Here is a 24,075-nt window from a genome sequence, read left to right as displayed (position 1 = left end):
GTCAGTGGTTTCTTGACAATGCGGATGAGGGTTTTTGGTTGCAGTCAAAATTTGATGTTACTATTTATGTGTTGCTTTACTTCTTTCCATCAATATACATGTATGTAACCTGATTTATCCGGGACGGGACATAGCTCAGTGGTACAGCGCTAGCCTGATGCGTGATCGATCTAGGATCGATCCCCGTCGGTGGGTCAATTGGGCTATTTCTCGTTCCAGCCAGTGCTGGTGTAAAAAAGGTCGGGGTATGTACTATCCTGTCTGTGGGATGATGCTAATCAAAAAAGAGTAGCCCATGAAGTGGTGACAGCAGGTTTCCTCTCTCTATATTTGTGTGATCCGTAACCATATATCTGACGACATATAACCGAAAATAAAATGTGTCGAGTGCGTCGTTAAATAAAACATGCCCTTCCTTTACTTCCTTTGTTTTGTTTAACGACACCACTAGAGCACATTGATTTATTAATAATCGCCTGTTGGATGTCAAACATTTAGTAATTTTGAGATATAGACTTAAGCCCCGGTCACACTGTCAAGGATCAGGACGCCGGGTTAGCCACGGATACGATCCGACATCATTCGTGACAATCCGTTGTGGTCCGTACTAAACTGTACCGATCCTTAGCAATCCGTAGCGACCAGTAGCGCTCCCCGTTGTCAACTAACCCCTATCCTTAATAATCCTTTGTTTATCTGTCGAAAACCGTAGTTAAACCGTGGTGCATCCGTAGGGGACCGCGAATAGACCACTATCCGGGGCCATCCGTGAGGTTTTCATCCGTCGTGGTTCCGGCCAGACGATCCTCGACAGTGTGACCGTGGTTTTAGAGAGGATACAAAGGTCGTGGTATGTGCCATTCTGTCATTATATGGCATGGTACATACAAAAGCTGCATATACAAAATCCCTGGCTACTAATGGAACAATGTAGCGGGTTTCCTCTCTAAGACTATATGTCAAAATTACCAAATGTTTAACATCCAATAGCCGATTATTAATAAATCAGTGTACTCTAGTGATGTCGCTAAACTTTAGAGAGGAAACACGCTACGTTTTACCATTACCATTAAACCTACTGTCGCCACTTCATGGGCTACTCTTTTCGATTAGCAGCAAGGGATCTTTTATATGCACCATTCCACAGACAGGATAGCTCATACCACGACCTTTGATATACTAGTCGGGGTGCACTGATTGGAACGAGATATAGCTCAATGGGTCCACCGACGGGGATCGATCCCAGACCGACCGCGCATCATGCGAGCGCTTTACCTCTCGGCTACTTCCAACCTCCTACAAGAAAAAGAAAACAACTTGAACAAAACCAAAAAAAACCAAAAACAAAAAAAACCCCAACAAAAACAAACAAACAAACCAACAAAATAAAACAAAACCAACCAACAAACAAACAAATAACCACATTCCCCCAAACCCAGTCTGTTGAGGACCCATACATATTCATTTTGATTTGTAGCAACATATATATTTATATCCATTTCCTCAGGCACTCTCGCTGTCCGGGTCGATACATGAATAAATATAGTAATTTTTACGGTTAATAACCGGTTTTTATATTCCCAGGCAGCATAGTGTGAAATATAATTTAAAAATCTATAAAGGAATATTGGTCAATGGTTATTATCATAACTGCGTATGCTGAACATGATTGAGTTCTGTATGCTGACGTTAGTCCTGGGCGTTGAACGTACCTTTATTTCAATAGGCTACAGACATACATGCCGTATTATTAAATGTATTTTGACAATAATATTATGCTTGTCGAACACAACTTTCCTACCATGCATGTGAGGTAAAACAACAAAAAAACCCACAATTATTCCATGTTGCCCGTTTCCCGTGCACCTTGATATACAATTATCGTTGTCATGTGACGTAATCAAGCTACGTCATATTTTGATATATGTCTATTCAGTCCTACGCTTCAGGGCCCAATTTCACGAAACATCGTAAGCCAAGTTTTGCACGTAAACGTAAATCTACGACTAAACCACAATTCTTATTACTGTTATAGTACAACAAATATAGTTACAAATACACATATTTCATTTTCTTTTGTCTTTAAAATGCTCCATCTTCTGTAATGATGTAATTTTCTGCGTGAAATAGACGTCAAACACGTGTAAACGCACGACCGATATAGCTGCTAGTAACAGACGTAACCTTACGATGTTTAGTGAAATAGACTCCAGAGTTATAAACTCCAGTTTACCTCTAATCAAAATATATTTGTCTAAAAAAAATACAAACATTCTTTGTTTATCTTACATTTATCTACAAGCGTATTGAATGTGGAGTTTGTTCTAATTTGTTCTAATTGTTCCTTAAATATTAAAAACGAATTTTTGAAACTTTCGAACTTTGCAACATTTTGGATCTAAGCTCCGCCCACTCCTGTTTACATTCGTGGCGCCTGTTTATAATAATAGAGTTATACACCCTTTGGTAAGAAAATCATTCGTTATTTTTGATAGCACATACTTGGTAACACATATACTCGCGATACCATTTTATAGACATACGACTGTCTGTTCTCTCTCTCTCTCTCCCTCTCTCTCCCCCCCCCCCCCCCCCCCCCCCCCCCCCCCCCACTCTCTCTCTCTCTCCCCTCTCCCTCTCCCTATCTCTCTCTCTCTCTCTCTCTCTCTCTCTCCTCTAATCTCTCTTCTCCTCTCTCCCTCTCCCTCTCCCTCTCTCTCTCTCTCTCTCTCTCTCTCTCTCTCTCTCTCTCTCTCTCTCTCTCTCTCTCTCTCTCTCTCTCTCTCTCTCTCTCTCTCTCTCTCTCTCTCTCTCTCTCTCTCTCTCCTCCCTCTATCTCTATCGCTCTCTCTCTCTCTCTCTCTCTCTCTCTCTCTCTCTCTCTCTCTCTCTCTCTCTCTCTCTCTCTCTCTCTCTCTCTCTCTCTCTCTCTCTCTTCCAATATCTCGCTTTCCCTTACGCGGGCGCCTCCCCAACAAAACAAAACACAAAAACAAATGGGTTGTGTATTATCACGAAGGGAAACGAATTTAAACACGAAGATCAGATAACTGTCAACATAACAAGTCTTTGAAGGGTCGTGTATAGCAATGAAACAAATGATTCGATCAGTCCATTGTTGCCAAAGGAGAAGCATTTCCCACGCAAAGCTTTAGGATATTCCTTGTCATGGCCCGCATTGGGAACATGTAACGCATATCCCAACCACGCGTCCACTTGGAAACCTCCACCTATCCTTTGGGAATGTTATACGGGGTCCGTGACACTGCAACACAGGGACGAATAACAGCCATTCTCGGCAACGTATTGTGTTGAAATCTATCTTCGCAACTTTGGCGTTTATGGCGTTTTTTCAGACGAGAGAGAGAGAGAGAGAGAGAGAGAGAGAGAGAGAGAGAGAGAGAGAGAGAGAGAGAGAGAGAGAGAGAGAGAGAGAGAGAGAGAGAGAGAGAGAGAGAGAGAGAGAGAGAGAGAGAGAGAGAGAGATGGAGGGGAGGGGATGGGGGAGTGAGAGAGAGAGGTAGGTAGACAAACACAGAGGGTAAAACAGAGTTTGTTAATTTTTGTTTAACGACACAACTAGAGAACATTGATTTATTAATCATCCGCTATTGGATGTCAAACATATAGTAATTTTATAGTCTTAGGAAGAAAAGCGCTACATTCCACAACATACCACGGCCTTTGATATACCAGTCGTGGCGCACTGGCTTGAACAAGAAATAACCCAGTGGGTCCACCGACAGGGATCGATCCTAGACCGACAGTGCATTACGCGAGAGCTTTACCACTGGCCTACGTCCCGCCCACTTAGCTAGGGAGAGAGATACAGAGAGGAACAGTGTTTCTATCCGAGATATATATTGTGATACAGGAAACACATATTCTCACCATACCCATCCCTAGTGTTTATGATCTAAAGAAGTAACTGACTGGATGTTGTGGTCTGCATGAATAATAAGTAAAGTAGTTTATTCTCAGAAAACAATATTTCTATATAATAAACTTGCCATAGAGGAAAATGTTAAAGTCTGGGTTTTTCTTTTTTAAAGGTATGTCATATGATAAAATGTATTAAACTCATGTCAGTGTCAAGCTGATAGATGTAATATACCGTCATTAATACGACATTTACACCATCCGACCACAATTTGTCGGGAACAAACGTACATCACTCTTATTCTGTTCATTACACCGGAATTCATACTTTCCGACACCGACAGAGCAAATTAGCAACAAACATAATGTAAATTATACCATTTGTGGTTGTTGAGTTGCGTCATTTATCGTTGTGACATTTGTGGCGTTCAGCGTTGTGACATTTGTGGTTGAGACCTTTGTGACATTTGTGGTCGATCGTGTGACATTTGTCGTCGATTAGGACATTTGTGGCAGTAACATTGCGACATTTGTGGTCGTTGTGACATTTGTGGTCGTTGCAACATATGTGGTCGTTGTGACATTTGTGGTCGTTGCGACATATGTGGCCGTTACGACATTTATGGTCATTGTGACATTTGTGGTCGTTGCGACACTTGTGGGCAACACAAACATGCATCCGACGTCTGAAAACACCTCTTTACAACGACATTACATCATCATCAGATGCTAAAATAGTCAATATATATTTACCTCTTTTGTGTAGAAAGCACATCAGAAAACCTTTGATATTTTGTCACTAATGATATATTATTGCAACTATCCTGAAAAACTATTCAGCTATGAACTATTTATTTCCCGATTAAAGCCCAGTCAGTCATTCAATCGACCATTTTTACGCGTGCTTACGCGTTCATTTCACTTTTACATTTACGTTTACAAGTATTGGGCATCTGTTACACACCGGCCTCGGTGGCGTCGTGGTTAGGTCATCGGTCTACAGGCTGGTAGGTACTGGGTTCGGATCCCAGTCGAGGCATGGGATATTTAATCCAAATACAGACTCCAAACCCTGAGTGAGTGCTCCGCAAGGCTCAATGGGTAGGTGTAATACACTTGCACCGACCAGTGATCCATAACTGGTTAAACAAAGGCCATGGTTTGTGCTATCCTGCCTGTGGGAAGCGCAAATAAAAGATCCCTTGCTGCTAATCGGAAAGAGTAGCCCATGTAGTGGCGACAGCGGGTTTCCTCTCAAAATCTGTGTGGTTCTTAACCATACGCCTGACGCCATATAACCGTAATTAAAATGTGTTGAGTGCGTCGTTAACTTTTATTTTTTTTAAATTCTATTACACGGAACAAAATATAGTATGGAAAACGGGTCACGTTTAAAAGAAGAAGAAGAAGAGGGAACCATTTTATTTAATAACGCACTCAACACATTTTATTTACGGTTATATGGCGTCAGATATATGGTTAAGGACCACACAGGTATTCAAAGAGGAAACCTGCTGTCGCCACTTCATGGGCTACTCTTTTCGATTAGCAGCAAGGGACATTTTATATGCGCCATTCGACAGACAGGATAGTACATACCACGGCCTTTGTTACACCAGTTGTGGAGCACTGGCTGGAACGAGAAATAGCCTAATAGGTCCACCGACGGGGGTCGATCCTAGACCAACCGCGCATCAAGCGAACGCTTTACCACTGGGCTACGTCCCGCCCCCAGGTCACGTTTAGAAACTATTTTTTTTATATATTTTGAACTGTATTTTTATACTGTATGCAATCATAACAATTGCTTGGCTGGTGTAAATGTACCTATGTGCGCAAAACGAGGCTTACAAATCCACCATTAAAAATACACATATTGTCTTTATTCTTTACTCGGTTGAGTGCTCGCTTGAGGTGCTTGCGTCGCAGGATCGAACCACCTCGATGGATCAATTCAACTGATTTGTTTTTTTTCTCGTTCCAACCAGTGGACCGCAACTGGTCAAAGGTCGTGGTATGTGCTTTCCTGTCTGTGGGAAAGTACCTATAGCAGATCCCTTGTTGCATAGGAAAAACGTAGCGGGTTTCCTCTGATGACTTCGAGTCAGAATTATCAAATGTTTGGCATCTAATAGCCGATGGGGGCGGGACGTAACCCAGTGGTAAAGCGTCCGCTTGATGCACGGTCGGTCCAGTATCGATCCCCGTCGCTGGACCCATTGGGCTATTTTTCATTCCAGCCAGTGCTCCACAACTGGTGTAACAAAGACCGTGGTACGTACTACCAGCACACAGTTGACCAACATTCTGCTATCTCGACTTCTGCGACTGTCCAGTTTCTTGTCTGAGCGCTCTTACAACTCGATTCTTGTCGTGTAACCCATTAGTTGTTTATCAATTGATAGTCTGACCCTAACAAATCTGTGTGTGTGTGTGTGTGTGTGTATGTATGTGGTGTGTGTATGTGGTGTGTGTGTATGTGTGTATGTGTGTGTGTGCGTGTGTGTGTGTGTGTGTGTGTGTTCATGTCTGTGTGTGTGTGTGCATTTGCGTGTGTGCATTGTGTGTGTATGTGGTGTGTGTGTGTGTGTGTGTATGTGTGTGTGTGTGTGCATTTGTGTGTGCATGTCTGTGTGTGTATGTGGTGTGTGTGTGTGTGTGTTTTTGTGTGTGTATGTGTGCGTGTCTATGTGTGTTTGTGTCTGTGTGCGTGTCTGTATGTGTGTTTGTGTGTGCGTGTGTGTATGCGTGTGTACGTGTGGTGTGTGTGTATGTGCGTGTGGTGTGTGTGAGTGTGTGTCTGTATATGCGTATGTGCGTGCGTGTGTGTGAGAGAGTGAGCGCGCGTGTGTGTGTGTGTGCGTGTGTGTGCGTGTGTGTATGTATATCTGTGTGTGCGTACGTGCGTGTGTGTGTGTGAGTGTATATATATTGATAAAATGAAGCTATGGCCATGTCACTCTGGTGTGTGTGGGGGTGGGGGGGGGGGGGGGGGGGGGGCGGAACATAGCCCAGCGGTAAAGCGATCGTCTGATACGCGGCCGGTCTGGGATCGATCCCTGTCGGTGGACAACTTGGGCTATTTCTCATTCCAGCCAGTGCTCCACAACTGGTATATCAAAGACCGTAGTATGTGCTGTCCTGTCTGAGTGATGGTACATATAACAGATCCCTTGCTGCTAATCGAAAATAGTAGCCCATGATGTGGCGACAGCGGGTTTCCTCTCTAAATATATGTGTGGTCCTTAACCATATGTCTGACGCCATATAACCGTAAATAAAATGTGTTGAATTCGTCGTTAAATAAAAAAAAAATCATTTCCTTCTTATGATTATCCGTGACACACATCTGTCATTTCCGATCAACTTTAGTTGTGGGTTTAGTCTGATCACTACTAATGGAAAAAAAAATAGCGGGTTTCCTCTCTAAGACTATTTGTTGAAATTACCAAATGCTTGACACCCAATAGCCGACGATAAATCAATCAATGTTCTCTAGTTGTGTCGTTAAACAAAACAAAATTTTAAACTTTATGTAGCGGGTTTCCTCTCTATGACTGTGTCAAAAATTACCAAATGTTTGACTTCCAATAGACGATGAATAATAAATCGATGTGTTCTAGTTGTGTCGTAAAACAAAAAAGACTACCAGCTGCCAGCACAAAGTTGGCCAATTTTCTGCTCTCACGACTTCTACTATTGGCCAGTTGCTAGTTAGTCCGAGTACTCTGACTGTAAGAGAGCTAGACGGACATTTGGACATAAATACGCTCTCATTACAGTCCGAGACCAAGCTATGTGATTTTGTGGCAATCACCGACTATAAAAAAGTAGTCAAAGATTTTCGCTCTAATACCACAACAATTCTATGTTTGACTTCAAATAGATCTTACAATTCTATTCTCGTCGTATATAACCCATTGGGTTTGGGGAAATTACAACGAAACCGTCGAGTTGGACAACTATCTACTAGCAGTTGGTAGTTTGAGGCTAGCGTAGCTCTACTACTAGAACACTGTTCTTGTAAGCCTAAACAGTACAACATGTTGAAGGACATATAAATGTGTGTGTCTTTTGTCCTCACTTTCCTCTCTCAGTATCTGTGTGGTCCTTAACCATGCGTCTGACGCCATATATCCGTTGATAAATGTGTTGCGTCCGTCGTTAAATAAACCATTTCTTTCTTCCTTTCGTCCTCATTGTGGTTTATTGTGGTCTGTTTTCAATAATGACATCCTTGGCTTTTTTCTATTTTATATTTTGCTTCCACTGGCCTTTTCCTTTATCTCCTTTGAATTCCATCTTCTTCTTTTTTTTTTTTTTCTTTTTTTTTTTTTTTTTTTTTTTTTGGGGGGGGGGTCCCCCAGATCTGACAACTCCTTCTCTCTTTCAACTTCTTTCGACACCTATCTCCACATCCCAGTCCTTGTCTCACCAACCGCGACAGTTATTTGTCACTTGTTACTATCCAAGGCCTCGTGGTAAAGTGCTAGTTAGATACGCGGTAGATATGGGATCGATGCCCGTCGATGGGTCCATTGGGCTATTTCTCGTTCCAGCCAGTGCACCACGACTGGTACATCAAAGACCGTGGTATGTGCTGTCCTGTATGTGGGATGGTACATATAAAAGATCCCTTGCTGCTAATCCAAAATAGTAGCCCATGATGTGGCGACAGCGGGTTTCCTCTCTAAATATATGTGTGGTCCTTAACCATATGTCTGACGTTGGGAAATGGTTGGTTCGGGCCGATGTCGCCCCACCTTGCGACTGCGTGAGGAAACCTTAGACCTTCACCTTCAGTTGTAGCCATTTGTCTTAGAACAGAAAATATTTCCAGCATTATTTTCAGGAATTCAACCAGTCACTAAGTATTTGGAACACGATATAAAATTATAATGAATATGAATATTTTCTGCTTCAGAAAATGTATGGATTTATATGTGAAATTACTAAGGTTTTGTGTAAATAATAATAAAAAAAAATTACCGCATTGAAGCATTTGCGCCGAATTTACTTCTGCTTGAAGGTGTCGGCTCGACATTGGCACACCGTTGCATCGACGTTAGCAAAATACTCAAGTTAGAAAAACAAATACCGGTCATTATATTTGGTACGATAAATAGAAACATAATTATATGTCCAAAACACATATTCTTTTCATATGTTTGTAATCACTTCATGTGCTATTAAACAGACGGGCGTTGAACTGTGATGAAATGAAGAAGATGAACGGCTGCATCATTACCATTAACGGATAATGAGTTACTTACAGGTAAGTGATTTATTGGCTGTTTTCCGTATAGGTAATCAGATATATTGATAAAATGAAGCTATGGCCATGTCACTCTGGTGTGTGTGGGGGTGGGGGGGGGAGGGGGGCGGGGGCGGAACATAGCCCAGCGGTAAAGCCATCGCCTGATACGCGGCCGGTCTGGGATCGATCCCTGTCGGTGGACAACTTGGGCTATTTCTCATTCCAGCCAGTACTCCACAACTGGTATATCAAAGACCGTAATATGTGCTGTCCTGTCTGAGTGATGGTACATATAACAGATCCCTTGCTGCTAATCGAAAATAATAGCCCATGATGTGGCGACAGCGGGTTTCCTCTCTAAATATATGTGTGGTCCTTAACCATATGTCTGACGCCATATAACCGTAAATAAAATGTGTTGAATTCGTCGTTAAATAAAAAAAAAATCATTTCCTTCTTATGATTATCCGTGACACACATCTGTCATTTCCGATCAACTTTAGTTGTGGGTTTAGTCTGATCACTACTAATGGAAAAAAAAATAGCGGGTTTCCTCTCTAAGACTATTTGTTGAAATTACCAAATGCTTGACACCCAATAGCCGACGATAAATCAATCAATGTTCTCTAGTTGTGTCGTTAAACAAAACAAAATTTTAAACTTTATGTAGCGGGTTTCCTCTCTATGACTGTGTCAAAAATTACCAAATGTTTGACTTCCAATAGACGATGAATAATAAATCGATATGTTCTAGTTGTGTCGTAAAACAAAAAAGACTACCAACTGCCAGCACAAAGTTGGCCAATTTTCTGCTCTCACGACTTCTACCCTGAGGCCAGTTGCTAGTTAGTCCGAGTACTCTGACTGTAAGAGAGCTAGACGGACATTTGGACATAAATACGCTCTCATTACAGTCCGAGACCAAGCTATGTGATTTTGTGGCAATCACCGACTATCAAAAAGTAGTCAAAGATTTCCGCTCTAATACCACAACAATTCTATGTTTGACTTCAAATAGATCTTACAATTCTATTCTCGTCGTATATAACCCATTGGGTTTGGGGAAATTACAACGAAACCGTCGAGTTGGACAACTATCTACTAGCAGTTGGTAGTTTGAGGCTAGCGTAGCTCTACTACTAGAACACTGTTCTTGTAAGCCTAAACAGTACAACATGTTGAAGGACATATAAATGTGTGTGTCTTTTGTCCTCACTTTCCTCTCTCAGTATCTGTGTGGTCCTTAACCATGCGTCTGACGCCATATATCCGTTGATAAATGTGTTGCGTCCGTCGTTAAATAAACCATTTCTTTCTTCCTTTCGTCCTCATTGTGGTTTATTGTGGTCTGTTTTCAATAATGACATCCTTGGCTTTTTTCTATTTTATATTTTGCTTCCACTGGCCTTTTCCTTTATCTCCTTTGAATTCCATCTTCTTCTTTTTTTTTTTTTTTTTTTTTTTTTTGGGGGGGGGGGGGGGGTCCCCCAGATCTGACAACTCCTTCTCTCTTTCAACTTCTTTCGACACCTATCTCCACATCCCAGTCCTTGTCTCACCAACCGCGACAGTTATTTGTCTCTTGTTACTATCCAAGGCCTCGTGGTAAAGTGCTAGCTTGATACGCGGTCGATATGGGATCGATGCCCGTCGATGGGTCCATTGGGCTATTTCTCGTTCCAGCCAGTGCACCACGACTGGTACATCAAAGACCGTGGTATGTGCTGTCCTGTATGTGGGATGGTACATATAAAAGATCCCTTGCTGCTAATCCAAAATAGTAGCCCATGATGTGGCGACAGCGGGTTTCCTCTCTAAATATATGCCTTTTCCAAACGGAAACTGTTTAAAACAAAACTCAAATCGAATTTGGATGTTAAACAAGTGGTATGACTAAAGAGCGAAACAATAAATAAAATTTGTATTCGGTGTTCGCCAGGGAGTCAAAAGTATTAGTACCCATATGGGTAGAGAGAAGTGGGGAAAGCAAAGTGATCTTTCCCTAGGGAAAGAAAAAAACAAATCCAAAAGACATGTCTTCCCCTAGATACGTTTTGACGACATAAACAGTGCTTAACTATAGTTGGGTTTTTGGGGGTTTTTTTTATGGTGGAAGTCATGTCAACAACTAACTTAGTCATCAGCGATCCGTAAGTCACAGTTGTGACACAACGCTGTCTCTCGTTCTCAACTTGCAAATCTATTTTCAACTATCGTATCTTTCGAAAATCTTTAGTAAAATGATAAATAATAAAAATGGGTAATAAATAAAATACCCAACTCCAGACCTTGCTTTTTAAAGGTGCGCGGGTGCGATCGCGCAAATACAGCGCACGTAATTTCAATCTGACGAGTTAGAAAAACAGCGCACGTTACACTCAACAAACGGGGCACGTAAAATATATGGGTATATTTATTTCCACTGTTTACAAATATCAACAGTTTTCATAGCTCATTTAGCTGATAGGAAGGTCCTTTTATTAAAACAATAAATATTAAAAACATGGCAGTGGCTTCCATGCAGTCGTTAAACTGGTATTTCTCTTTGTTGAACAAATCGGGAAATACTGGTTTAATAGACAATTTTGTAGTCGTACCAGTCAAAATCCAATAGAAGCTACACTGCATATTTTATTTATTTTAGAGAGTGATTTTTCACTCGCCTTAGCATATTGAGGTGTGCGATTTTCCACTTGCCTATAATTTTCAAAAACTAAGGACTGCAACTCGCTACTCAGCAATACCGTTTATCTTGCACTCGTGAATTGATGTTGTAAAACCATGACAAATAACGTCCACGCAAGACAATCGGAGTTGGAATTGCTTAACCTTTATTCAGTTATCTACACTTTCACCCGCATACATAAAACACATAAAACACGATTTTGGAGAGGGCTTAGTAAGTTATTAAACTTTTTACCGGAACCTTTTGTTCTTGGTGCAATGAAATATAATTTAATCAAACACGATTCACAATCTAAATTTAATTAAACTTCCTAAAACCAGAACATTTCTGTGAAATAAAACATGATTTTAGAGTGGATTTTCTGCCATCGATTTCAGCAAAGAAGATAACACAACAATGTTGATGGAATGTGATTTAATTCCAACTTAAAGCGCCGTTCATAATTCAAATAAACCACTCTACCAGCATCAACAAAACAATGATAACAGAATGCATTAGTAATTAAATACACAGTTAGAGATACTAAGAATGTTCCATAAATATAACAAAACTTAAAACAGTAATATTATTAAGATTTATGGACAAAACAAAAGGCATTAGAAAGTTAAAAGAAACCAAATATTTATAATAAATAACTTTAAAACTTTAGATATTATTAACTATGATTTATAGGCATATTAGTAATTAAAATGCAAAGTTAATTGAAGCCAAACATTTTTGTTTTTTTCATGAATTTCTTGCAAATAAATTATTAGTATTGCCCATTTGGTTAAATATATTTTGGTATATATCAAAGTGATACGCCATGTGGGACGTAACACTTCGACGTCATCGTCTGGCGCACTACAGCCTTACGGGAACGTCAACCAAACGATTTGAGTGATATAAATTAAGATCAATTATGGGTAATAAATAGGATATTAAACTCGCAACCATTTCGAATCATGTTTATGTTCCGTGTGAAATACGTTTCATTGTCACTCGCTAAAGCTCATGGCAACTGGAAATCATTTCACTCGAGACATAAATATGATACGAAATGGAAGCTCGTTTAATATGCTATAATTAATGTGACTATTATAACAAAAAACAGATATTATTTTGAATAGATACGTGTTAAGATGATAGATGGCACTCAGAAGACATCAATGTTAACTGTGCCTTGATTCCACAAGTGTTCTTTCTCCTTCCAATGACACCTAGTCGCGGACCACACAGCGAAAAAAATCATACTTATTAAAGACGCCAGGGCGGAAAGTAACTCAGTGGTAGCCTGATGTGTGGTCAGTCTAGGATCGACCCCCGTCGGTGCACTCATTGGGCTATTTCTCGTCCCAACCACTGCATCACGACTAGGATATGAAAGCCGTGGTATGTGCTATCCTGTCTGTATTCCCTTGCTACTAATGGGAAAATGGAGCGGGTTTCTTTTTAAGACTGTGTCAGCCGATGATTAATAAATATGGTGCTCTGGTGGGGCTGCTAAACAAGAAACAAACTTTAACGTTTTACTTTATTAAAGACAACCGTCCTAAGTATTACCAGTATGAAGTGGGCATCACTCTCTGTCGAAAAATGTAAGACTTAAGAAGCGTCTTCCTAAACTAAGGAGGGGGCGGGACGTAGCCCAGTCGTAAAGCGCTCGCTTGTTGCGCGGTCGGTCTTAAGATCGATCCCCGTCAGTTAGCCCGTGGGACTATTTATCGTTCCATTCAGTGCACCACGACTGGTATATCAAAAGCCGTGGTATGTGCTATTCTGTCTGTGGGATGGTGCATATAAAAGATCCCTTGCTACTAATTGGAAATAATGTAGCGGGTTTCCTCTCTAAGACTATGTCAGAATTACCAAATGTTTGGCATCCAATAGCCGATGGTTAATAGGGGCGAGACGTAGCCCAGTGGTACAGCGCTTGCTCGATGCGCGGTCGGTGTGGGATCGATCCCCGTCGGTGGGCCCATTGGGTTATTTCTTGTTCCAGCCAGTGCACCACGACTGGTATATCAAAGGCCGTGGCATGTACTACCCTGTCTGTGGGATGGTGCATATAAAAGATCCTTTGCTGCTAATCGAAAAGAGTAGCCCATGAAGTGGCGACAGCGGGTTTCCTCCCTTAATATCAGTGTGGTCCTTAACCATATGTTTGACGCCATATAACCGTAAATAAAATGTGTTGATTGCGTCGTTAAATAAATCATTTCTTTCTTTCTTTCTTTCCGATGGTTAATAAATCAATATGCTCTAGTGGCAGTGGTATCGTTAAACAAAACAAACTTTAAATTTAATGCAACACGATTTATAGAATATTTATAATAAAATCTTAAAACGTTCAGTTTTGTGTTTAAACAGTGGGAATGAGCACAAAACCAGTAAACCAGTGTACGATATTGCCTATTGATGGTAAAAAATGTTCATGTAAATACCTAGTTCACTTGTTTCAAATGGTTCCTGTTACAACACTCGATGTAACAAAATGCTTTATACCATCAACCCAAAGCTATCCAACTGTACGTTCTGAAAATAGCATAGGCCTACGGGCTCCCATTTGTATAGGGTGGGGATGAGGGTGAGTGCAGTGGGGTTTTTTCCACAAATTACACGAAAATGCCCCAATCCGTGTAACAATTAGTCATTATATTATTACAACTAACCAGCTGTATAGAGTTGCAGACAAATCACTACGCATTTTTAGATGAATTGCAACTAATTTTGAGGGTAAAATGATATAAATACATAGTAAAAAGGTCTCAGATTATCACGTTTTGCCCGAATATCTCTATTATTTTTGAACAAATTTAAGGTTTTGCTCCAGCACTGAAGGGGGGGGGGGGGGGGGGGCAGGGGCTGTTGTCCCCTTGCCCCCCTACCTCGTACGCTTAAGGAAAATAATAATCAATTGGCCGCCATGGTCACTGTTTTTATTTCTTCTTCTTTTTTTCTCCAATGTGAAATGCACCTCTTTACTTTTTAGAGTTCTGTGGGGTTTTTGTTTTTTCTCTCAAGAATGCAAGAATTTCACTTTAAGTTCTTCTACAGTGATCGTGTTCACACGCCCGATGTCGACTTATAAGGAGAGAATCTCATAACATGTAACAGTCAGCAGAACTGCTGTCGAAGCCCTATAAAAGGAACTGTCGAAATATCCAGAAAACCCCCAGATAACTTTCAAAACAAGGAAGTGCTTTTCATTCTCGAATAAAAACTACGCATTAGCATGGAATATAATACCGAGCCAATCCACCATCGTTTCGTAGGTACTAATAGAATCTATTACCATCGTGGGCTGTAGATACGGTAATTCCAACCTATGGGACAAAATATGGTTTTATGAAGGCCGAGGTTTACTGAAGAAAAAAACCCACAACCCCCCCCTCCCACCCCCAACCAAAACCCACCCCAACCCCTCCTCCCCAAACAAAAATAATAAAAAGAAGTAAAACACACCAAAAAGCAACATACATCCCCCCCCCCCCCCCCCCCCCCCCCCCAAACCCACCCCCCCCCCCCCCCCCCAAAAAAAAAAAAAAAACCCCAAAACCACCCAACAAAAAAAAAAAAATACAAAAAAAAACCCCAGAACAAAACCCACACATTTTGTCCCGCTGGTTGGAATTGCCTTATCTACACCTCACATCGGTCACTGATTCCTTTTCCATTACAGTAACAAAACATTAAGTTTGTAAGCTTAGGATTGTTTATTGTAGAACGATTCATAAACACTTCACCGACAAATTCATTTAATCATAAGCGGGAAAAAACATATAGTCCACATTTTGTAAAGACATAAAAATGTAACAGCTATATGTAAAGTTGAAATTATTCATTTGTTTCAAATATTAAAGTTTAAAATAATGATTCAGTGTGAAATGACGTCTTGGCGAATAATTTATTATATATAGCCCTGTGCAAAAGCTTGCTAATTCAATCTAACGGGCAATAACTTATGTTTGTGCTTATGTCCAATTACGGTTCAAGCACGCTGTCCTCGGCACACACCTCAGCTATCTTGTTTCTGTCACAGTTGTTAGCTGTTAATGTTTACTGAGAGAAAGGTCAGTGGTTTGACACCTACCCATTAAGTCGTTAAAACTCGACCTGGGTGGGAGCCGGTACCGGGCTGTGAACCCAGTACCTATCAGCCTTATTATGTCTGATGGCTTAACCACGACACCACTCAGGCCGGTGAAGTAGATTATGAGTAGCACTCCAATGGTATGCCTGCCATCTTGTTAACATCCGGTTTTGTAACATGAACGAAAGTCGGTGCGACTAATCGCAAAGTGAGAATTCCGCTTTAAGAATTAAACATCAGCAATGCTTAAACGATATCCACCTGGACAAATACATAAGTAATATTGGTTTGGTTTCACTATTTGACTGATCAAGTTTTATTACTGTTTATTTTTTGTTTATTATACATGCTATATATTGTCGCTTACACTAAACACTAGTTGTGAAATTCTATCTTTTTATATATTCATCCGATACACTTCATTCTAATAACGTTTATATGCTAGTGTTGTTGGGCGTTTTTTGTTTTGTTTTTTCCTAAAGAAATAATTATATAGGGAATATTCAGTTAATTTTTGTAAGTGTATATAATGCAGTTGTAAATGTGAACACCCGTAAAATACACATTATTGAACATTACACAAGCGAAAAAAAACCCCAAAAACCAAAATCCCACCAAAAAAAAGCAACTAATTAACCGAATACGAGTGTCCATTTTAAGACATATTAGTGTAGTTTAGGTGATCGAATATAATTGAAATGAGACATTACTTAGATTTTATTCTATAGATTATCCATTTCCGTACATGCCAAGTGTTTCTGGTCACCTTAGTGTTTGTAAAACCACAAAAGATATTTTTCATATTAAAGGAACATTCCTGAGTTTGCTGCAACTTTTAAGGTCTTATCGACTAACAGAGCCATTTTAACGATAGTAATTGCATATCAAATATGTTTTTCTGCATAAAATATTAATGGCTGTACATTAAACGTGTTTCTGATCGTTCTAATATTTTTTGTAGGTTCCTTACAAATATTAAGACGACCAGAAACACACTGGATGTACAGACACTGATATTTTAAACAAGAAAATATATTTAATATGTAAGTTTAATCGTAGAAATATTTTTATTAGTCGGAAACATTTTACAATGCAGCAAAGTCAGGAATGTCCCTTTAAAAAAAAGCCCCCAAAACATACGTACTTCTGAGAAGTAACGGTTATGGAGGCGAGTTGTAGTACATTTTTAAGGGTGTTTCAACGTCACAGACGCTTGCATTACTCTATCATAACGTAATCCAAATAATATGTTACATGTCTGTAGATTAATGCTAGTCTCAGACTACCAACTGCCAACAGGAAGTAGACCAACTTACAACTTGATTCTCGTCGTATAACCCATTAGTTGTTAATCTGAGCGCACCCGTCGTAAGTCGGGAGTTGGGAAACTTAAACGCAACCGTCGAGTTGGCTAACTTCGTCGTAACAGTTGACAGCCTGGTATAACTAACCTAATGCTAGGCTAAGACTACCAACAGCCAGCAGAAAGTATGTCAACTTTCTGCTGTCACGACTTCTGCGATTGTCCAGTTGCTAGTCTGAACACTTACAACTTGATTCTCGTTGTATAACCCATTAGTTGTTAATCTGAGCGCAGCCGTCGTAAGTCGGGAGTTGGGAAACTTACAACGCAACCGTCGAGTTAGCCAACTTTGTCCTGACAGTTGACAGTTTTAGCCTGGCTTAAACCAAATTAATGCTAGGTTCGGACTACCAACCGCCAGCAGAAAGTATGTCAACGTTCTGCTGTCACGACTTGTACGACTGTCCAGTTGCTAGTCTGAGCGCTCTTACAATTCGATTCTCGTCGTATAACCCATTCATTATTATCAATCAACCATTTGACTGGTGCTTATGTCCAGTGAAGGTTCAAGCACGACTGTTTTGGACACATTTCTCCGAGATTAGTTGTTAATCCGAGCGCACCCGTCAAAAGTAGGGAGTTGGATAACTTGTGCCCAATCCATTTGTACCTAATATGCAATAAAATATGTTTCAACAAGTAGGGAGTTAGAGAAAGTACAACGCAGCAGTCGAGTTGGCCAACTTTCTACTGGCAGTTGGTAGTCTGTACCTAGCATTAGTGTCAATTTTCACGAGTTGAAACTAACGTCTGCGACATTAACATAATTATGTGCATGATATGTGTTTGTTGGAAAGACTTCTTCTGATACACGTGGCCATGAGATCATTTCAGAAAAACAAAACAAAAACTGAAACATAAATAAAGCTACGTATGAAACATGTAGATAAAAATATGATGTGCATCCGTTCCATCTGTCTTGCTAAGATATTTAGATTCAGTGACAAGAGACAGACTCAATGTAATGCTTTAATACCATCAAACAATTTAGATCTCGTCAACGTGTCGTTGCCATGGCACCAGTTCCCATCTGCCAATGACACGCCATAACCATGACTGACGCGTTTGATGCCAATAAATTTTACATCGTTGTCCGGCGAATGTTGCCACTGAAGTGCACGTCCATCACACCTGTAGATTCGAACGTTAAAATAGGCTTGTTGTTTGCAGTCACACGGCCAGCTTAAATATCTTTGTCAGACGACTCTGAAAATAGTAAATAAATAAATAAATAACTACATCACTAACTAACTAACTAACTAACTAAATAAATAAATGAATAAAAATGTGTTTATAATCTCTCTTTGCATGATGGTTAGTAATATTTTTAGTTAAAAAAAAGTCATTAAAAATTAGGATTTCGCGGGGTATAGGGATTTTAAAAGATTTTTTGAAATAACAAAAAAGGATTTTGTTTTGTGAGAATTTATGCAAAATTGTACCAAGAATAAAGATAAATTTAGTTCTTGCCACGTGCTTATAAAACCGTTTGAGTCTAGACTCGAGACTCTTCTAAAGTCTGATGATGAAGTTGATGATGACGATGGTGGTGGTGGTGTATGCCGTTGAAGATTATGATTATGATGACGATGATGATGATGATGGTGGTGGTGGGGAACGTGGTGGTAGCAGGTGGATTAATATGACATATATTTCTTACTTTTTCAACTAATGCTCAAAGTCGGTTTTTGTTTTTAATTTTCAGTGAAGAAAAATAGAAAGAGAGAGAGAGAGAGAGAGAGAGAGAGAGAGAGAGAGAGAGAGAGAGAGAGAGAGAGAGAGAGAGAGAGAGAGAGAGAGAGAGAGAGAGAGAGAGAGCACCCCACCCACGTCCACCCCTAAAAAACAGAAAAGGGTTTTAAAATGCCTGTCTTCATTATATTTGTTCGGGCCATACATGTTTAAATCAAGTGTGATAAATAGACTGATGAAATCCTTTCATTTAGTATCCAATAATGAAACTTTTTTTTTTTGCTCCGCTTCCTTTCGACGGGTCCATTGATATTATTACGTGATCGCTTCACATGATACCCAGCCTGTAAAACCGGTGTCAATGTTTTATGTTCCCGAGCTGAAATGGTCCGCCTGGAGCTTTTTTGCGGTGATAGGAAATTAAACCGAAAGCTGGTTCCTAATTCATGCGAGCTCGTGGCGACAAGGAAAATTACAAATATGTGTTCAGTCGCTTACGATAAAGACTCGGTGAGATACTAATACCCTTAGCAGAGCTTTGAAGATAATCTGATCTAAAGTTTTTCTATGTTTTCTTCGTCGTCGTAGTTTTCCCCTCGATGTAATTTGTAATACTGATTTCGAAAGCAGCTCCAACCTCGGTGCGTTTATTTGAAACAGAAATGCCAAGAGGAATTTGAAATTAAGAAAAAAAAGTTTCGATGTCATTAACAAACGCGTATTTGAAAGCGATCGGTCGAATATGTACGAATGAATGCTTCGAAGAAGAAGTCAATAAAATGAATATCCATCACTACGAGTGTGAAAGAAATAATGAACCATAAACTAGGATGGAACTCAGAAGAAAATTAATAACAGACAGACAAAGAGATGGAATGATTTTTAATGAAGGACTGAGGGGAATGTTTTATTTAACGAAGCATTCAATTTTATTTACGGTTAAATAGCGTCAGACATAGGGTTAAGGACCACACAGGCATTGAGAGAGGAAACCTGCTGTCGGCTCTTCATGGGCTACTATTTTCGATTAGCAGCAAGGGATCTGTGTTAAACCAGTTGTGGGGCACTGGCTGGAACGACACATAGCACAATGGGTCCACCGACGGGGATCGATCCTAAACCGACCGCGCATCAAGCGAACGCTTCACCACTGGGCTACGTCACGCACACTACTTTCAATGAACATTTACGGCATATATAAGGTGTATGGATGCAATTTATTAGGTATAGGTGCCACAATATTGATTTGATTGGTATCCGATGTTAAAGATTGCAATATTTCCCTACTTTTACATTTATTTGTAATAATTAAAGGGTCAGACCCTAGTTTTTAAACACTAATGCATATTTGTTACTACTAGAGCCGTTTATGATCACTGAAATCAAGCATTACTTATATTTTATTGTTTAGATAATGACTTCCCGTACAACCGAAGTGTTTCTGGTCATCCTGGTGTTTCTAATACCCCAAAAATGCATTTTTCATATTTTTTAAAACGCACGTGGGTCTGAGAAATAACGGTTATGGAGTCGAGTTTTAGTCTGTTTTTGACGATATTTCACCGTTTCAACGCCACAGACTCTTATTTCACTCTCTTGTAACAATATTCAAATGTGTTACAGGTTTGTCACTTTACCAGACTTAGTGCCCATTTTTACGGGTTAAAACTAGGGTCTGCACCTTTAAATACCAATTAATCGATATGACGCAATAATAAGTCATATAAAGGAAAACTATACATAATGCGCTTATACATGTACGCCAAGTATATATTTAATGGCTGTTTTGTTTAACTACACTACTAGAGCACATTGATTTCTTAATTGTCGGCTATTGGTGTTAAACATATGGTAGGTTGTCTTCAGATAAAACCAACTAAAACAGTTCAATTAGCAGCAAGGAATCTTTTATTTGCACTTTCCCAAGAGCAGGGCGGCATTTAGCTCAGCCGGTTGAGCGCTCGCCTGAGGTGCTTGCATCGCAAGATCGAACCACATCACCGCGGTGGATCCAATTCAACTAACTGGATCTCTTTTTTTTTTTTTTTTTTTTTTTTTTTTGTGTGCATCACAACTGGTTAAGGGCCGTGGTATGTGATTTTCTGTCCGTGGGAAAGTGCATATAAAAGATCCCTTGCTGCTAATGAGAAAATGTCACGGACCGGCCTCGGTGGTGTAGTGGTTAAGCCATCAGACTACAGACTGGCAGGTACCGGGTTCGCAGCCCGGTACCGGCTCCAACCCAGAGCGAGATCTTAAGGGCGCAATGGGTAGGTGTAAGGCCACTACACCCTCTTCTCTCTTACTAACCACTAACAAACTAACAACTAACCCACTGTCCTGGACAGACAGCCCAGATAGCTGAGGTGTGTGCCCAGGACAGCGTGCTTGAACCTTAATTGGATATAAGCACGAGAATAAGTTGAACTGAATTGAATGTCGCGGGTTTCCTCTGATGAGTACGAGTGACAGTTTGACATACACTAGCCGATTATTAATTAATCAATGTGCCCCAGTGGTGTTGTTAAACTAAACAGAACGTCCCACAAGCAGGACAGCACTTACCACGGTCTTTGATATATACCAGTCGAGATGCATTGGTTGAAACTTTTAAAAAATACAAAAAGAAGACAAAGACAATGTGTCTACCAAAGGGGTTCGATCCTTCGTTCGCTCGATGCGCGGTCGGTGTGGGATCGATCCCCGTCGGTGGGCCCATTGGGTAATTTCTCGCTCCAGCCAGTGCACCACGACTGGTATATCAAAGGCCCTGACATGTAATACCCTCTCTGTGGGATGGTGCATATAAACGATCCCTTGCTGTTAATCGCAAAGAGTAGCCCATGAAGTGGCGACAGCGGATTTCCTCTCTCAATATCTGTGGTCCTTAAGCATATGTCTGACGCTATATAACCGTAAATAAAATGTGTTGAGAGCGTCGTTAAATAAAACATGTCTTTCCTTCGATCATTCGACGCAAGCACGTCAGCCAAGCATTCTACCGACAGACTGTTAAATGTCAGAGAAGTTATCTGCTATCAACGCATATACTATCCTTAGCAGTGGCAGCAATGGGCCTTTTAGTTTGCTTGTTTTGTTTAACGATACCACTAGAGGACATTGATTTATTAATCATCGGCCATTGGATGTCAAACATTTAATTCTGAAATATAGTCTTAGAGAGGATTTTTTTTTATATGCACCATCCCAAAGATAGGATAGCACATACCGCGGTCGTTGAATATATCAGTCGTGGTGCACTGGCTGAAAAGAGAAATAGCCAAATGGGCCACCGACGGGGATCGAACTTAGATCGATCGTGCATTAAACGAGCACTTTACCACTGACCTACGTCTCGCCCCAAAGACAACTGATATACTACTAGACTAATAATGGTTAGAATGAGAAAAATAATGAAACGTACCTCAACCACGAACGCCATGGAAACCAAATTGTGGTTGTCTTTTATTTTTGTACTCTGTGAATTCTAAAAAAAAAGACAGTCATATTGAAAATAATATTACATGAGAGTGAATAGTCACATATTATACTAGTGTGTGTGTGTATGTATATATCAATCTATCTATCTATCTATCTCTATCTATCTATCTACATACGTACATACATACATACATACATACATACATACATACATACATACATACATACATACATACATACATTTATATATATATAAGGATTGTCTGTTATTTATTTTACGTTCATTGGGGTATGAACAAAATCATTCGCAAACTGTGAATCGGTGAAGCCGTTGTCATAAAACTTCGCGGATGATTTTTTTTTTCATACCCAGATGAACGTACTTACTAATAATAACATTAAAAGTTCATATTATATTTTGATTTTTTTTTAAACAGTAATGCTCAGTAAAACAAATTACCAATACAAAAAAATGACGCCATCAGGTATGACGTTCCCTGACGTAAATTTTACGTTCATCGGGGAATGAACAAACTCCCGTTGCTACATCCAGAAACAAAACCGTCGGCGATATCAAAGCGATCGATTCATTCGATGAAGATGGAAATAAAACATTTTTTTTTTTATCCCACATCAGCGGATCACTTTACAAACATCTTTATTGTTTTACATATATCTTGAAATTTTTATTAAAATAATATTACTAAAACTTTGATCGGTTCAGCAAAACCGGAATTGCCCGTGACTGTCATACCGACAACTGTCACAACATGAGTCAGTTTGTATTTCGTGTCCAACCTTTTTTGTACCAAATAATGAGAGGCAAAATAAGGAGTATGTTTTTCCACAAAGTCGCGGCCGCCCTCCTTTAACTTTCACCCATCGAGAACACTAGCCGAAACACACGAGGGTAACAATCTATTTATCATATAATCTCAAGCATAATACAACGTGTTTTTGTAAACTGTACACGTAACTTTAATTCCAGTCCGCCATTACCAGATATTCAAATGACGTAAGAATATATGGCGCGGCGGTGTCTTGTTGAATGGAAATGACGTCAAATTCGAATGACTTCATTTTGGATGTCCTTACATCAAAATAAACTGGAGTTTAAGATGATTGGGCTGCACCAAAATGGTTTTATACCTCGTTAAACATTCATTCATTCATTCATTCATTCATTTATTCCTTCCTTCCTTCCTTCGTGCATTCATAGCTTAAGATGAATGAACTCCACCTAAATGGTTCTATAGCTCGTTGAACATTCATTCATCCATTCATTCATTCATTCATTCATTCATTCATTCATCCATTGATTGATTGATTCATTCATTCATTCATTCATAGTTTAAGATGATTGCTCGCCACTTAATTGCTTTAATGCCAAGTATCATTTGTTTAAAGGGACATTCCTGGGTTTGCTGCAATTTTTAAAGATGTTATCGACTAACAAAATCTCTCTACGAATAAACTTGCATATTAAATATATTTTCTTGTTTACAATATTAGTGGCTGTATATTAAACGTGTTTCTGATCGTTCTAATATTTGTACTAGGTTAATTTTAATTTTATTACGAAATTATTTGAAGACAAAATCCAGTTTGGGCTTCTAACAAATATTTAACTGGCCTCGGTGGCGTTGTGGTTAGGCCATCGGTCTACAGGCTGGTAGGTTCTAGGT

At 39.9% G+C, this 24,075-nt stretch overlaps 1 protein-coding gene across 2 annotated transcripts in view; it reads right to left on the bottom strand.

Moving 5' to 3' along the window:
* Window positions 1–18,213: 18,213 nt before the first annotated feature.
* Window positions 18,214–24,075, bottom strand: part of LOC121385462 — an 84,497-nt gene continuing 78,635 nt past the window's right edge. For both annotated transcript variants that reach the window (XM_041516157.1, XM_041516158.1), the window contains exons 4-5: window positions 22,374–22,436; window positions 18,214–18,463 (exon numbers count right to left, since the gene is read on the bottom strand). In XM_041516157.1, coding sequence (XP_041372091.1) covers window positions 22,375–22,436 — 62 coding nt within the window. In that variant the 3' untranslated portion in view covers window positions 18,214–18,463; window position 22,374. The remainder of the gene's footprint in view (window positions 18,464–22,373; window positions 22,437–24,075) is intronic.

Source organism: Gigantopelta aegis, chromosome 11, assembly GCF_016097555.1.
Source record: "Gigantopelta aegis isolate Gae_Host chromosome 11, Gae_host_genome, whole genome shotgun sequence".
Classification (NCBI taxonomy): Eukaryota; Metazoa; Mollusca; class Gastropoda; order Neomphalida; family Peltospiridae; genus Gigantopelta; species Gigantopelta aegis.
Note: the sequence above shows the minus strand (reverse complement) of the source record. Positions and strands in the feature narration are given on the sequence as shown.